The sequence below is a fragment of the Haliotis rufescens genome, unplaced genomic scaffold (assembly GCF_023055435.1).
Source record: "Haliotis rufescens isolate VD_foot unplaced genomic scaffold, xgHalRufe1.0.p SCAF_20, whole genome shotgun sequence".
Taxonomy (NCBI): Eukaryota; Metazoa; Mollusca; class Gastropoda; order Lepetellida; family Haliotidae; genus Haliotis; species Haliotis rufescens.
Window position 1 is genome coordinate 13170475 of NW_025963891.1, and position 14884 is coordinate 13185358.

The window sequence follows — 14884 nt, forward strand, 5'->3', positions numbered from 1 at the left end:
GTATATGGTGTAGACACAGTATATGGTGTAGTCACAGTATATGGTGTAGACACAGTATATGGTGTAGACACAGTATATGGTGTAGTCACAGTATATGGTGTAGTCACAGTATATGGTGTAGTCACAGTATATGGTGTAGACAATGACAGTGTAGTCACAGTATATGGTGTAGTCACAGTATATGGTGTAGTCACAGTATATGGTGTAGTCACAGTATATGGTGTAGACACAGTATATGGTGTAGTCACAGTATATGGTGTAGACACAGTATATGGTGTAGTCACAGTATATGGTGTAGACACAGTATATGGTGTAGACACAGTATATGGTGTAGACACAGTATATGGTGTAGTCACAGTATATGGTGTAGTCACAGTATATGGTGTAGACACAGTATATGGTGTAGTCACAGTATATGGTGTAGTCACAGTATATGGTGTAGACACAGTATATGGTGTAGTCACAGTATATGGTGTAGACACAGTATATGGTGTAGACACAGTATATGGTGTAGTCACAGTATATGGTGTAGTCACAGTATATGGTGTAGTCACAGTATATGGTGTAGACAATGACAGTGTAGTCACAGTATATGGTGTAGTCACAGTATATGGTGTAGTCACAGTATATGGTGTAGTCACAGTATATGGTGTAGACACAGTATATGGTGTAGACACAGTATATGGTGTAGACACAGTATATGGTGTAGTCACAGTATATGGTGTAGTCACAGTGTATGGTGTAGACACAGTATATGGTGTAGACACAGTATATGGTGTAGACACAGTATATGGTGTAGACACAGTATATGGTGTAGTCACAGTGTATGGTGTAGTCACAGTATATGGTGTATAAACGACAGTGTAGTCACAGTATATGGTGTAGTCACAGTATATGGTGTAGTCACAGTATATGGTGTAGACACAGTATACTGTGTAGACACAGTATATGGTGTAGTCACAGTATATGGTGTAGACAATGACAGTGTAGTCACAGTATATGGTGTAGACACAGTATATGGTGTAGTCACAGTATATGGTGTAGTCACAGTATATGGTGTAGTCACAGTATATGGTGTAGACACAGTATATGGTGTAGTCACAGTATATGGTGTAGACACAGTATATGGTGTAGTCACAGTATATGGTGTAGACAATGACAGTGTAGACACAGTATATGGTGTAGTCACAGTATATGGTGTAGTCACAGTATATGGTGTAGTCACAGTATATGGTGTAGTCACAGTATATGGTGTAGACACAGTATATGGTGTAGACAATGACAGTGTAGACACAGTATATGGTGTAGACACAGTATATGGTGTAGTCACAGTATATGGTGTAGACACAGTAAATGGTGTAGACAATGACAGTGTAGACACAGTATATGGTGTAGTCACAGTATATGGTGTAGTCACAGTATATGGTGTAGACACAGTATATGGTGTAGACACAGTATATGGTGTAGACACAGTATATGGTGTAGACACAGTATATGGTGTAGTCACAGTATATGGTGTAGTCACAGTATATGGTGTAGACACAGTATATGGTGTAGACAATGACAGTGTAGACACAGTATATGGTGTAGACACAGTATATGGTGTAGTCACAGTATATGGTGTAGACAATGACAGTGTAGACACAGTATATGGTGTAGACACAGTATATGGTGTAGTCACAGTATATGGTGTAGACACAGTATATGGTGTAGACACAGTATATGGTGTAGACACAGTATATGGTGTAGACACAGTATATGGTGTAGACACAGTATATGGTGTAGTCACAGTATATGGTGTAGACACAGTATATGGTGTAGTCACAGTATATGGTGTAGACACAGTATATGGTGTAGACAATGACAGTGTAGACACAGTATATGGTGTAGACACAGTATATGGTGTAGTATATGGTGTAGTCACAGTATATGGTGTAGTCACAGTATATGGTGTAGACACAGTATATGGTGTAGACACAGTATATGGTGTAGACACAGTATATGGTGTAGTCACAGTATATGGTGTAGACAATGACAGTGTAGACACAGTATATGGTGTAGACACAGTGTATGGTGTAGTCACAGTATATTGTGTAGACACAGTATATGGTGTAGACACAGTATATGGTGTAGTCACAGTATATGGTGTAGTCACAGCATATGGTGTAGACACAGTGTATGGTGTAGTCACAGTATATGGTGTAGACACAGTATATGGTGTAGACACAGTATATGGTGTAGACACAGTATATGGTGTAGTCACAGTATATGGTGTAGACACAGTATATGGTGTAGTCACAGTATATGGTGTATTCACAGTATATGGTGTAGTCAATGACAGTGTAGACACAGTATATGGTGTAGACACAGTATATGGTGTAGTCACAGTATATGGTGTAGACACAGTATATGGTGTAGTCACAGTATATGATGTAGTCACAGTATATGGTGTAGACAATGACAGTGTAGACACAGTATATGGTGTAGACACAGTATATGGTGTAGACAATGACAGTGTAGACACAGTATATGGTGTAGTCACAGTATATGGTGTAGACACAGTATATGGTGTAGACACAGTATATGGTGTAGTCACAGTATATGGTGTAGTCACAGTATATGGTGTAGTCACAGTATATGGTGTAGTCACAGTGTATGGTGTAGACAATGACAGTGTAGTCACAGTATATGGTGTAGACACAGTATATGGTGTAGTCACAGTATATGATGTAGACACAGTATATGGTGTAGACACAGTATATGGTGTAGACACAGTATATGGTGTAGTCACAGTATATGGTGTAGACAATGACAGTGTAGACACAGTATATGGTGTAGACACAGTATATGGTGTAGACAATGACAGTGTAGACACAGTATATGGTGTAGTCACAGTATATGGTGTAGTCACAGTGTATGGTGTAGACAATGACAGTGTAGTCACAGTATATGGTGTAGACACAGTATATGGTGTAGTCACAGTATATGATGTAGACACAGTATATGGTGTAGACACAGTATATGGTGTAGACACAGTATATGGTGTAGTCACAGTATATGGTGTAGACAATGACAGTGTAGACACAGTATATGGTGTAGACACAGTATATGGTGTAGACACAGTATATGGTGTAGTCACAGTATATGGTGTAGACAATGACAGTGTAGACACGGTGTAAGGTGTAGACACAGTATATGGTGTAGACACAGTATATGGTGTAGACAATGACAGTGTAGACACAGTGTAAGGTGTAGTCACAGTATATGATGTAGACACAGTATATGGTGTAGTCACAGTATGTGGTGTAGACACAGTATATGGTGTAGTCACAGTATATGGTGTAGTCACAGTATATGGTGTAGACAACGACAGTGTAGTCACAGTATATGGTGTAGACAATGACAGTGTAGTCACAGTATATGGTGTAGACACAGTATATGGTGTAGTCACAGTATATGGTGTAGACAATGACAGTGTAGTCACAGTATATGGTGTAGACACAGTATATGGTGTAGTCACAGTATATGGTGTAGTCACAGTATATGGTGTAGACAATGACAGGGTAGACACAGTGTAAGGTGTAGACACAGTATATGGTGTAGACACAGTATATGGTGTAGACACAGTATATGGTGTAGACACAGTATACGGTGTAGTCACAGTATATGGTGTAGACACAGTATATGGTGTAGTCACAGTATATGGTGTAGTCACAGTATATGGTGTAGACACAGTATATGGTGTAGTCACAGTATATGGTGTAGATACGTTCAGGGTCTCTCTTTTAGGAAGGGACAGTGTAGACATGTTCAGGATCTGTCATTTAGGAAGGGACAGTGTAGATACGTTCAGGATCTGTCATTTAGGAAGGGACAGTAGATAGTTCAGGGTCTCTGTTATGTTAGAAGAGATGGTGTAGATTTGTTCAGGATCTGTCATTTAGGAAGGGACAGAGTAGCCGCGTTCAGGGTCACTGTCATTTAGGAAGGGACGGTGTAGATACGTTCAGGATCTGTTATTTAGGAAGGAACAGTGTAGACATGTTCAGGATCTGTCATTTAGGAAGGGACAGAGTAGATACGTTCAGGATCTGTCATTTAGGAAGGGACAGTAGACATGTTCAGGGTCTCTGTTATGTTAGAAGAGATGGTGTAGATTTGTTCAGGATCTGTCATTTAGGAAGGAACAGTGTAGATACGTTCAGGATCTGTCATTTAGGAAGGGACAGAGTAGCCGCGTTCAGGGTCACTGTCATTTAGGAAGGGACGGTGTAGATACGTTCAGGATCTGTCATTTAGGAAGGGACAGAGTAGACATGTTCAGGATCTCTGTCATTTAGGAAGGGACAGAGTAGATACGTTCAGGATCTGTCATTTAGGAAGGGACAGTAGACATGTTCAGGGTCTCTGTTATGTTAGAAGAGGTGGTGTAGATTTGTTCAGGATCTGTCATTTAGGAAGGGACAGTTGACACGTTCAGGGTCTCTGTTATGTTAGAAGAGGTGGTGTAGATTTGTTCAGGATCTGTCATTTAGGAAGGAACAGTGTAGATACGTTCAGGATCTGTCATTTAGGAAGGAACAGTGTAGACATGTTCAGGATCTGTCATTTAGGAAGGGACAGTGTAGATACGTTCAGGATCTGTCATTTAGGAAGGGACAGTATACACGTTCAGGGTCTCTGTTATGTTAGAAGAGATGGTGTAGATTTGTTCAGGATCTGTCATTTAGGAAGGAACAGTGTAGATACGTTCAGGATCTGTCATTTAGGAAGGAACAGTGTAGATTTGTTCAGGATTTGTCATTTAGGAAGGAACAGTGTAGATACGTTCAGGATCTGTCATTTAGGAAGGGACAGAGTAGCCGCGTTCAGGGTCACTGTCATTTAGGAAGGGACGGTGTAGATACGTTCAGGATCTGTCATTTAGGAAGGGACAGAGTAGACATGTTCAGGATCTCTGTCATTTAGGAAGGGACAGAGTAGATACGTTCAGGATCTGTCATTTAGGAAGGGACAGTGTAGATACGTTCAGGGTCTCTCATTTAGGAAGGGACAGTGTAGACATGTTCAGGATCTGTCATTTAGGAAGGAACAGTGTAGATACGTTCAGGATCTGTCATTTAGGAAGGGACAGAGTAGCCGCGTTCAGGTTCTCTCATTTAGGAAGGGACAGAGTAGACGCGTTCAGGGTCTCTTTTAGGAAGGAACAGTGTAGATACGTTCAGGGTCTCTCATTTAGGAAGGGACAGTGTAGACATGTTCAGGGTCTCTCATTTAGGAAGGGACGGTGTAGACATGTTCAGGGTCTCTCATTTAGGAAGGGACAGTGTAGACATGTTCAGGGTCTGTCATTTAGGACGGAACAGTGTAGACATGTTCAGGGTCTCTCATTTAGGAAGGGACAGAGTAGACGCGTTCAGGGTCTCTCATTTAGGAAGGAACAGTGTAAATACGTTCAGGGTCTCTCATTTAGGAAGGAACAGTGTAGATACGTTCAGGATCTGTCATTTAGGAAGGGACAGAGTAGCCGCGTTCAGGGTCTCTCATTTAGGAAGGAACAGTGTAGATACGTTCAGGGTCTCTCATTTAGGAAGGGACGGTGTAGACGCGTTCAGGGTCTCTCATTTAGGAAGGAACAGTGTAGATACGTTCAGGGTCTCTCATTTAGGAAGGGAAAGTGTAGACATGTTCAGGGTCTCTCATTTAGGAAGGAACAGTGTAGATACGTTCAGGGTCTCTCATTTAGGAAGGGACAGTGTAGACATGTTCAGGGTCTCTCATTTAGGAAGGGACGGTGTAGACATGTTCAGGATCTCTGTCATTTAGGAAGGGACAGTAGACGCGTTCAGGATCTCTGTTATGTTAGAAGAGATGGTGTAGATTTGTTCAGGATCTGTCATTTAGGAAGGGGCAGTGTAGATCAACAAGTCCCTACTGAAATACGCGTTTATTAGGAGATAAACATACTGTGATTTCAATGTAGAGCTAGGTTACCTGTTGTTTTAACCCCGCTTAATTGAATTGAGTTTAGTGTTTTGAGTGGGTTATTGATCTGAATTACGGAATCACCGAACAAAATACGGAGCTGTATATAATCAAGCAGTTTTTTTACACCGTTATACTTCACTCGAACATATGGCAGGCATTGAAGCCGTACAAGCACAGCAACTTGGTAAGCCAACATGGGGTGGGCATCCCTAAAGAAAACAAAGCAAGCTTTGCAAGGCTTTCGCTCTATATTGCACGTCCCCATTATGACGTCATATCGCTCATTGTGACGCAAAAGATGGGACGTCACAGTCGTACATAGAAAAGCGCCAAAATTCCAAGCTCTCTGTTGTCTCAAAATTGTAAATACATTCCCTTTGTAGATTTCTATCATGTTTTCTGCATGAAATGTATTGCCACACATCCTTTGAATGGTGTAGTAACCGCATCTATGCCTTTTGTAAACTGTAATTGTAGATATAATTATTTAAATATGCCACCCGACACTGACTGAAAATAATACTATTCTATGAATATTAGCTTCCGTGGTGATACGGCCGTCAAACCAGCTGTTTCAATCAGAGGGGGTTTATTGTGATTTAATAGCCTCTGATTGACCAATCAGAATCGAGTAAATTCCAAATTCATGTTAGAATTAATCATGTCGTTACCCCATCAGTAATAAATTACTGTTTAATTGTATATTTGGGCTCATGTTTGTAATCGACGTGATCTATTTTATAAATTTTAATCAAAATTTCATTCAATAATATTTACATTAATTTCGGTGTCGACCCAGTACTTTTTAACTTCTGTTTGACCGTTAGGTCACGGCTCACTGTTATTTACAGCAACCGTGATAATTTTACAGCTATTTACACCTTGAAACAAACCTTAGTTGACAGAAAATGGATACATACTGTATATCATTACTGCAATACTTTGACTCATTATACATGTTATAAGTAGTCATTGTTGTAGTTTGACTATTAAATGTCAACATATTGTTTCTGGGATTGACATAGCGAGATTGCGTGAAATGTTATCAGTGATTTGTCAAATTGTTCCATGCGAAAACAGTATCTGATAATACATAATAATGGCTATCATTATTTTGAAGATATAAAGTAAAGTCTGCAATTAAAATAACACGATATCAGAATATATTTTTTGTAGTATAAAAATAGTTATTTAAGAAAGTATTTTTTCCAATCTTTTCATCAAAATTCTTTTCCTTCATCTTTATTGGGTATGTTTTAACGTAATCACCGGTAGCTTGGGAGACTACATGTGTACAGCTGATTGCTATTTCTGGCTTAGTTTATGAGACAATACACATGGTAATCTTTGTCCCTGCATATAAAATTATGCCTAGCATAACAAGAAATACAATGGAAATGGTAAATCATCATGTCTAGTGATGTTTAATCGCAAATTTCACATTTTCATTGACAAAGTTTGTTAAGGCGTTGTTTATTCACCTGAAGCGATACAATGTACTTTTTTTACCAACAGAAAAAGAGTATGATGGAAGTGTAACCCATATATAAGCCGACCCCTTTCTACAGAATCTTTTTCCTGGTCCTCAAAATTTGGCTTATCTACAGTCATATACGGTACCACTATATTTTCAACGATTGTTTAGCTTGATCCAGTTTTGTCACATAATAATTTGTTCGGTTTTATCTTTCCCTAATTCTATAATACACCTTGCAGCCTACCAACCCCAACAAGGCTATGGAACCACAGCTGGGGGCTATGGAACCCCAGCTGGGGCCTACCAACCTCAACCAGGCTACGGCCCCCCTGTGGGACCATACGAACCGTCCAAGGGCATGGCTCCTCCCCCGGGGCCCCCAGCTGGGGCCTACCAACCTCAACCAGGCTACGCCCCCCCATACGATCCGTCCAAGGGCATGGCTCCTCCCCAGGGGCCCCCAGCTGGGGCCGTTCCCAGCTACCAGAACTACAGCGTGACCGTCTCCCAACCAACGTCCCAGGTTGTTGTAGTAGGCGGATGCCCAGCTTGTCGCGTGAGTTCATAGGAAATATGGCACAAGATACATGTGACCTTATAATATCAAGAATTGATCAGCAGTTGATAAATCTAATACATATGTTATTCCATAATTACTTGTTATGTAGGGCTCCATGTTGCTATGGAACTAATTGTTGGTATAGCTCTATTTGTGTTGAAATGAATTTTCATAAAAAATATTATGCAAATGCAACATCATTATTTTTACTTGGATTTGATACTTCTCTCCGTCAATATCTACAAAGTCACAAGCCCTCTAAGAGCACACGTCAGACAATGACAGGTGAACCAATGCGAACTTTGAATGGTTTTCAGCGACCCACCTGTAAGAGGCTTCTATGCTTGTTGAAAGATGCGACTAACGGCATCGGCTGGCCAGGCTCTCGGACTTGGTGGATGTCATCATATCCCAATTGGGTAGATCGATACTCACGATGTCAATCATTGGATTGTCCGGTCCAGACTCAATTATTTACAGACCGCCATCATATAACTGTAATGTAGTGTGGCATAAAACAGCAAACAAAATCATACTGAGAAATCGAACCCTCTTTGCTGATCATGCTGATTAGAAAACTCACTTGATGTTACCCCCGTATTCTATGTAGGTTGTGTTTTTGTTTTGTTTGTTTGTTGTTTAACGCTGCACTATTCCAGCTATATGAAGGCGGTCTGTAAGTAAATGAGTCTGGACCAGACAATCCAGTGATTGACAACATGAGCATCGATCCACTCAATTGGGATCAATGACATGCATCAACCAAGTCAGCGAGCCTGACCACCCGATCCGTTAGTCGCCTCTTACGACAAGCATAGTCGCCTTTAACAGCAAGCTTGGGTTACTGAAGACCTATTCTACCCAAGAGCTTCACTGGCCTATGGAGGTTGTGTCAGATCTTGACAGGGTGAGGTATCATAGCAGTGTAACGGACACTTAATTTCCCTTATTTTGATGTATATGAGTAGTGTTCCGGTGTTTATCGTGTCATGACAGTAGGCATAATTCTATGGTGTTAACTCGACATAGATCAGAAGTTGTTTCAAAATAATTTGTATTAGTTTTATCTTAATTTTGGCAAAACATATCATTAAGCCAACCTGTAATATTGCACAGCAATGATTCACTTGTTTTGGATGAAAACATCAGCTCCGTTACTGGAGCATCTTCCCGAGGCAAGGGAGTTAACTGACTTTAAAAGTCCAGTTTCCACCCTTGCCGAACTAGGCTGGAATTCCTTGGCTCGATCTCAGCGCCACCAGTGGCTATTACAAGTTATGTCCCTTCTATGCCTCTCCTATGGCATGATGGACCAATCAGATTCCACCTCTCGTATCACTTGCATTTGCTTCAAACAAAACGGTGGCATCCAGTCAAGACGATGAAAAGATTTAGAAAATATCTATTGACGAGCTAGCGGTGCACATGCTTTGCAAATCCTGCAGTCGACCGAAATCTGCATGACACTTTACGAACCGGATTTCAATTTCGGTGCACGATATTGATTGACTATGCATAGACTCATTAGTCCAGCCAAAATCTAACTCCATAATACCAGCCTAGTTCGGCAAGGGTGGAAACTGGACTTTTATAGTCAGTTAACTCACTTGCCTCGGGAAGATGTTTCTGGAGGTACCACATCCTTTGTTTATCTATCATGTTCTTCGTATGTTTTAGGTGGGGATCCTTGAAGATGACTTCACCTGCCTTGGCGTCTTGTGCGCCATCCTGTTTTTCCCACTCGGTATTTTGTGTTGTCTGGCAATGAGACAGAGACGCTGTGCAAATTGTGGAGCAATCTACGGCTAGAAATCCAATAATACCTGCCTTCAACATAGAGAACCGTCACAACAGCTCACCAACATATTTCACATATTAGATGCTTTGCTGCATATTTATCACCCGGCACAGGTGGCCCAGTCGCCTAAGGTTCCGCAATTCGCTGTGCAGAGTTGCTTCCCATGGGCAAGCCAGAAACCTATGATTGTGGGTTCAAATCCCGGTTTGCCCCGATTATGTTTCTAGGTTTGTCAGCACCATACCCATGCTCGTGGGTTTCACCGAAGTTGTAAATGTCTGAGACCTGCATCACTTAGGGCTTTCCTCCCACATCAAGCTGACACGCCGTGATATAACTGTAATACTGTTAAAAGCGGCGTTAAGCCCACCTCACTCACTGTTTGTCATCTTCTGATGATTGTTTCTATCTGGTCTGGTGGGGAGATGTGCCAGAACCTGCTGGTCCATGGTTTTGAATTCCAGATGTATCTGAGAATAATCTTTGGTTTGTCAGCACCATGCCCATGCGTGTGGTTGACATTTGTGGCCTGGGTTGTGTTGGTAGATATAACAAGCTGTGATTAATATCAGACTACTTTATGTAAAATTACTACATATATGAAGAAGACTGTTGTTCTTATATACACTTGGCGTGAGGCTGTGACCAATGTGTTTGTTGAACCCTGGGCTGGGGCTTTCCTCTTCCCCTAGCTGACACACTGTCATGTGACTGAAAGACTGTCCCAAACGGTGTGTGTACACCCACCCACTTTCACTTTCATTTCTTCTTTGGACCTTTTAGATCATTTCAAAAGCAGATACCGGTGTGTTGTTTGTCAAAGCAGATACCGGTGTGTTGTTTGTCAAAGCAGATACCGGTGTGTTGTTTGTCAAAGCAGATACCGGTGTGTTGTTTGTCAAAGCAGATACCGGTGTGTTGTTTGTCAAAGCAGATACCGGTGTGTTGTTTGTCAAAGCAGATACCGGTGTGTTGTTTGTCAAAGCAGATACCGGTGTGTTGTTTGTCAAAGCAGATACCGGTATGTTGTTTGTCAAAGCAGATTCATCAGGGATTCTTCTAGAATTCCAAACGAAGTGAAAAAACGTTTCTTTAAAGTTCTTGTTTTCTTAAATTGAGGGGTATGTTAATTTTTCATTCAATGTCAAAATGTAAAACTGAACATTAAAGAATCTCATTGTTTATTGGTCCTGGTATCCGTGACCTGCAAGTCCCCTCTGGTATCGCTAACATAGTGCTTACTCCATAATACTGACTGAGTATGGTTTTACGCCGCTTTTAGCAATATTCCAGCAATATCACGGCGGGGGACACCAGAAATGGGCTTCACACATTGTCCCCATGTCGGGAATCGAACCCGAGTCTTTGGCGTGACGAGCGAACGCTTTAACCACTAGGCTACCCGACCGCCCCTACTCCATAATAACAGTATTTGGCAAATGGTTAATTCCAGTTGTGTAATTTTGACTGATATTTGCTTCAGACTTGGGGACGAATATTGCCTTCTGAACAGGCCTAATTAATTCTCAAAGAATATATATTTCACAAATTTGTTTATACAAAATACCACATGAAATGTGGGCATCTAATATGTTGAAGACTGTTGTGTGATTAGTATTTGGACGATGTGACTTAATCAAAAAATGCTAGGAAGATATATTTTGATATATTGGGTGATTTGGGCTATCTTATTTGTTAAGGGTTATTTTGTATGAAGGTTTATTTGAAGATGAATCATGAGGTGATTAGTCATTGTTTTTTTCATTGCTTTCTTGTACAAAGTGAAATATATGTATTTGTAAGTGCTAGCAGACTTCATGAAACTATTGTCGAGAGATTTTTACAGCAAGTCTTAGACAAGCCAGAAATGTCTTTAGAACATATTTTTCCTGTGCTTTAAGCATGTTAACAATCGTTAAGCTTGGGCTTTGTTTATCATGTTTATTTTAGGTTGTTAAATATGTATTTTGTATTGTTTTGCATATCATTATCAAGGCATAGAGAATACTATTGATTTGCTGTACTCTTGTGTTTTTCTTGTAAATACTTCCATGTTAACAGGGTTAAATAGAACCATTATGTTAAAGTGTGAACGATCATCAGAAACAACCTTGAGACAACCCCTTGAAACTGATAATTGTCAATGAAATCTGTTGACTGTAAAGGCAGTCACTAGCCATGGCTATGCTGGTTGCCATGGATGTGCTGGTTGCCCTGGCTATGCTGGTTGCCATAGATGTGCTGGTTGCCCTGGCTATGCTGGTTGCCATGGATGTGCTGGTTGCCCTGGCTATGCTGGTTGCCATAGATGTGCTGGTTGCCCTGGCTATGCTGGTTGCCATTGCTGTTTCTGATTATTATGTATCTAATGTTATATACGTAGCCTGTTGTCTTTCGTGCCCATTGTATGTGCAATGCCTTTTGCTATAAAACTGTTTGCACCAGGCTATGGGAGCTATTGTGATAGACCTGCCGAAGTTCTATTGGTGGTGTTTGTGCTTGCGGCACAGTTGTAAGTAGAAGTAAGTCTCAAACGTTGCTTTCGTCATATGTAGCCATGGTCAGTGAGCCTATGGGAAAAAGATGTGATTACCCACCAACTGGAGGGTACCTTCACGACCTTGTGCCATCAGCCTCTTGGTGGTGTTATTTTTCTTTGTTTCGACTCCTTTGGCCTGTTCACTTGCCATGTACATTAATTGAAGATATTTGTCTTGTCTTTTGGAATCACTTGTTTATCTCATCGAATGACCTTCAAACTTGATATTTTTGTGAAAGTGTCAACATTACAGGTCACGAGACGGTCCACTTGACCGACAAAAGGATAACATGAGTATGTCAACAGTGTGAAGGTCTTTTGCTGGACCTTGTTGTTTTGGGTCCAAATTGTATTTGTATGGATGGGGAGAGGATCTGTGTCATTAGAGCCCATTTATACAAAGCATTACGACTATTGAAAGTCTATGTTGAGGTTATGGCTCTGTGATTGGTTTGTGCAAAGAACAGTGTATATTGCATGATATGCAGGTACTCCCACATAATTTGTCACACATTAATATAGTTAGCTACAAGGTACTTGCACGATCAGTTTGTCACTGATCACATGTGTTACATAGTAGTGTTGATTAATGCCATGGTTATTGGGATCTAGGGACCAGATGAATTTTGATTGGTAACAATAATTTTGATCTTTTTTTATGAAAAAAATATAATGCTTGGTGTTAGTTATCATTCTTAAATGTTTTATAGATGGCAAATTAATTGTCTGTTCCTCCTTGTGTGTAAAACTGTGTGTTAAAATTATTGTTATAAAACCACTTTTCTTAAAAACGTGGCAGGTTCCTTGCTCTTCTGCCTTACTGGATGGTAATGATATCTGGTATGGATATGTAGACTGAATCTGAATGAAACAAAAATAAGCCATGTACAACAGTTGGGGTCCAGTGGACCACCAATGATTAATCTTAAGGGTCCTTGCAGGCAGTATGAGGGTCCTGTAAAATAATGAAATGGTATAGTGTACTTTACATTGTGATGATTACTTTAGAGCCTGGAATGAATCAATGATCATGTGGACAGTGGTCATGATTGCTGGATCGAATAACATACACCCATAAGTGCTCTTGATTCGCTGTAGGTCCAATGAATATTACTGGCGTCCCTTGGGACACTGTATATATTTTTTCTGTGTTCCTTCTCTACATTTGTGCGTCGTGTAACACCCTGATGTACATTCCTACTGTATAAATGATTATGTTATGAATGAAAACATTGATTTTGTGTTTTGTTTTTGAGACTTGGAGTGTTGGTTTGAGGTTAAACACCTGGGTGTGCAACATTCCCCCTGTCATCATCCTTGGCCTGTCAGCAGCTTGTTCTTGTAGATAAGAGCAGTCTTATGACAACTCACTCATCACTCATTGTAGAAGAAGTGCTGATACAATTCGACCAGCAAACACTAAGACACATAGTCTGTACCTTTAAAGCGCAGTAAGGTTAAATTGTGTCTAATTCATTTTCGGGGATAACATAGAAAGGCAACAGATCTGGTCAAATAAGTGGCAGATCAATAAGTTTCATGCCCTATAATTAATGATAGGGCACTCACTAATTGCCAGACTTTGTGTCACTATCGAATGTCTTGAACCAGGCCCGTCTCCTCTTGTGAATCTGGAATTTTCAGACAGGAATCTAATCCACACTTAGAAAGTGAATAAGATGCAAGTCAGGTCGACGAAAAGCCTTGAATCAGCCATGTGTCGCTCATAGACTGGTACAGCCAGCCTCTTTAGAACTGCCTCGCTGTGCAGAGTCGCGTCCCTTGGGCACGCCAGAAACCTATGATTGTGGGTTTGAATCCCGGTTCGCCCCGATTATGTTTCTAGGTTTGTCAGCACCATACCCGTGCTCGTGGGTTTCACCGAAGTGGTAAACGTCTGAGACCTGCATCACTTCGGGCTTTCCTCCCACATTAAGCTGACACGCCCTGATATAACTGGAATACTGTTAAAAGCGGCATTAAACCAAACTCACTCACTCACTCACTCACTCACTCACTCACTTTAGGACTGCCCTATCCCGAAACTTCTCAAACAATCAATTCTGTCATGTTTGTCAACAACAAGGGCTGGTAACTCTAGTTTGCTCGCTGCTGATGTCAGTCGCTAAATCAGGCCACAACAGCAATCAGCATTTTGCTGGCAATTTAGTCATCTGCTGCACCTGACAATCACAACAAATATACTTACAACAGTCTCTCCTGCCACATAGCATTATTGAAGTGGTTTTGCTGCTGTTATTTGTCTCATGACAGGCGATGAAAATGTGTCTACCGCCTACGAGGAGAACGAACTTCACGTTGTACCGTTCAAGATGTCTAACCGTTTTGAGGTGGCGCCAATATGGTTTGGGGCGGCATCTGTGGCCATATCAAGATAGATCTGGGGATTTTGGAAGGAAAGATCAGTGGACAGTGTTATATACTGAGTCAAATTAAGAACTTCACATTTTTAAAAGTAATCCCATATATGATATACAACAGACAAATGTAACAGAGAGGGTA

General features: G+C 40.8%; 1 protein-coding gene across 2 annotated transcripts in view; it reads left to right on the top strand.

The window, feature by feature from the left end:
- The window catches only part of LOC124132066 (brain protein I3-like), a 28627-nt gene extending 15036 nt beyond the window's left edge, over positions 1-13591 (top strand). Inside the window, exons 3-5 of one of the 2 annotated variants that reach the window (XM_046495706.2) lie at positions 7705-7782; positions 7873-8021; positions 9702-13591. In XM_046495706.2, coding sequence (XP_046351662.1) covers positions 7705-7782; positions 7873-8021; positions 9702-9833 — 359 coding nt within the window. In that variant the 3' untranslated portion in view covers positions 9834-13591. Of the gene's footprint in view, positions 1-7704; positions 8022-9701 lie in introns of both variants that reach the window. The other variant, XM_046495697.2, reaches the window with a different exon arrangement.
- Positions 13592-14884: the final 1293 nt, after the last annotated feature.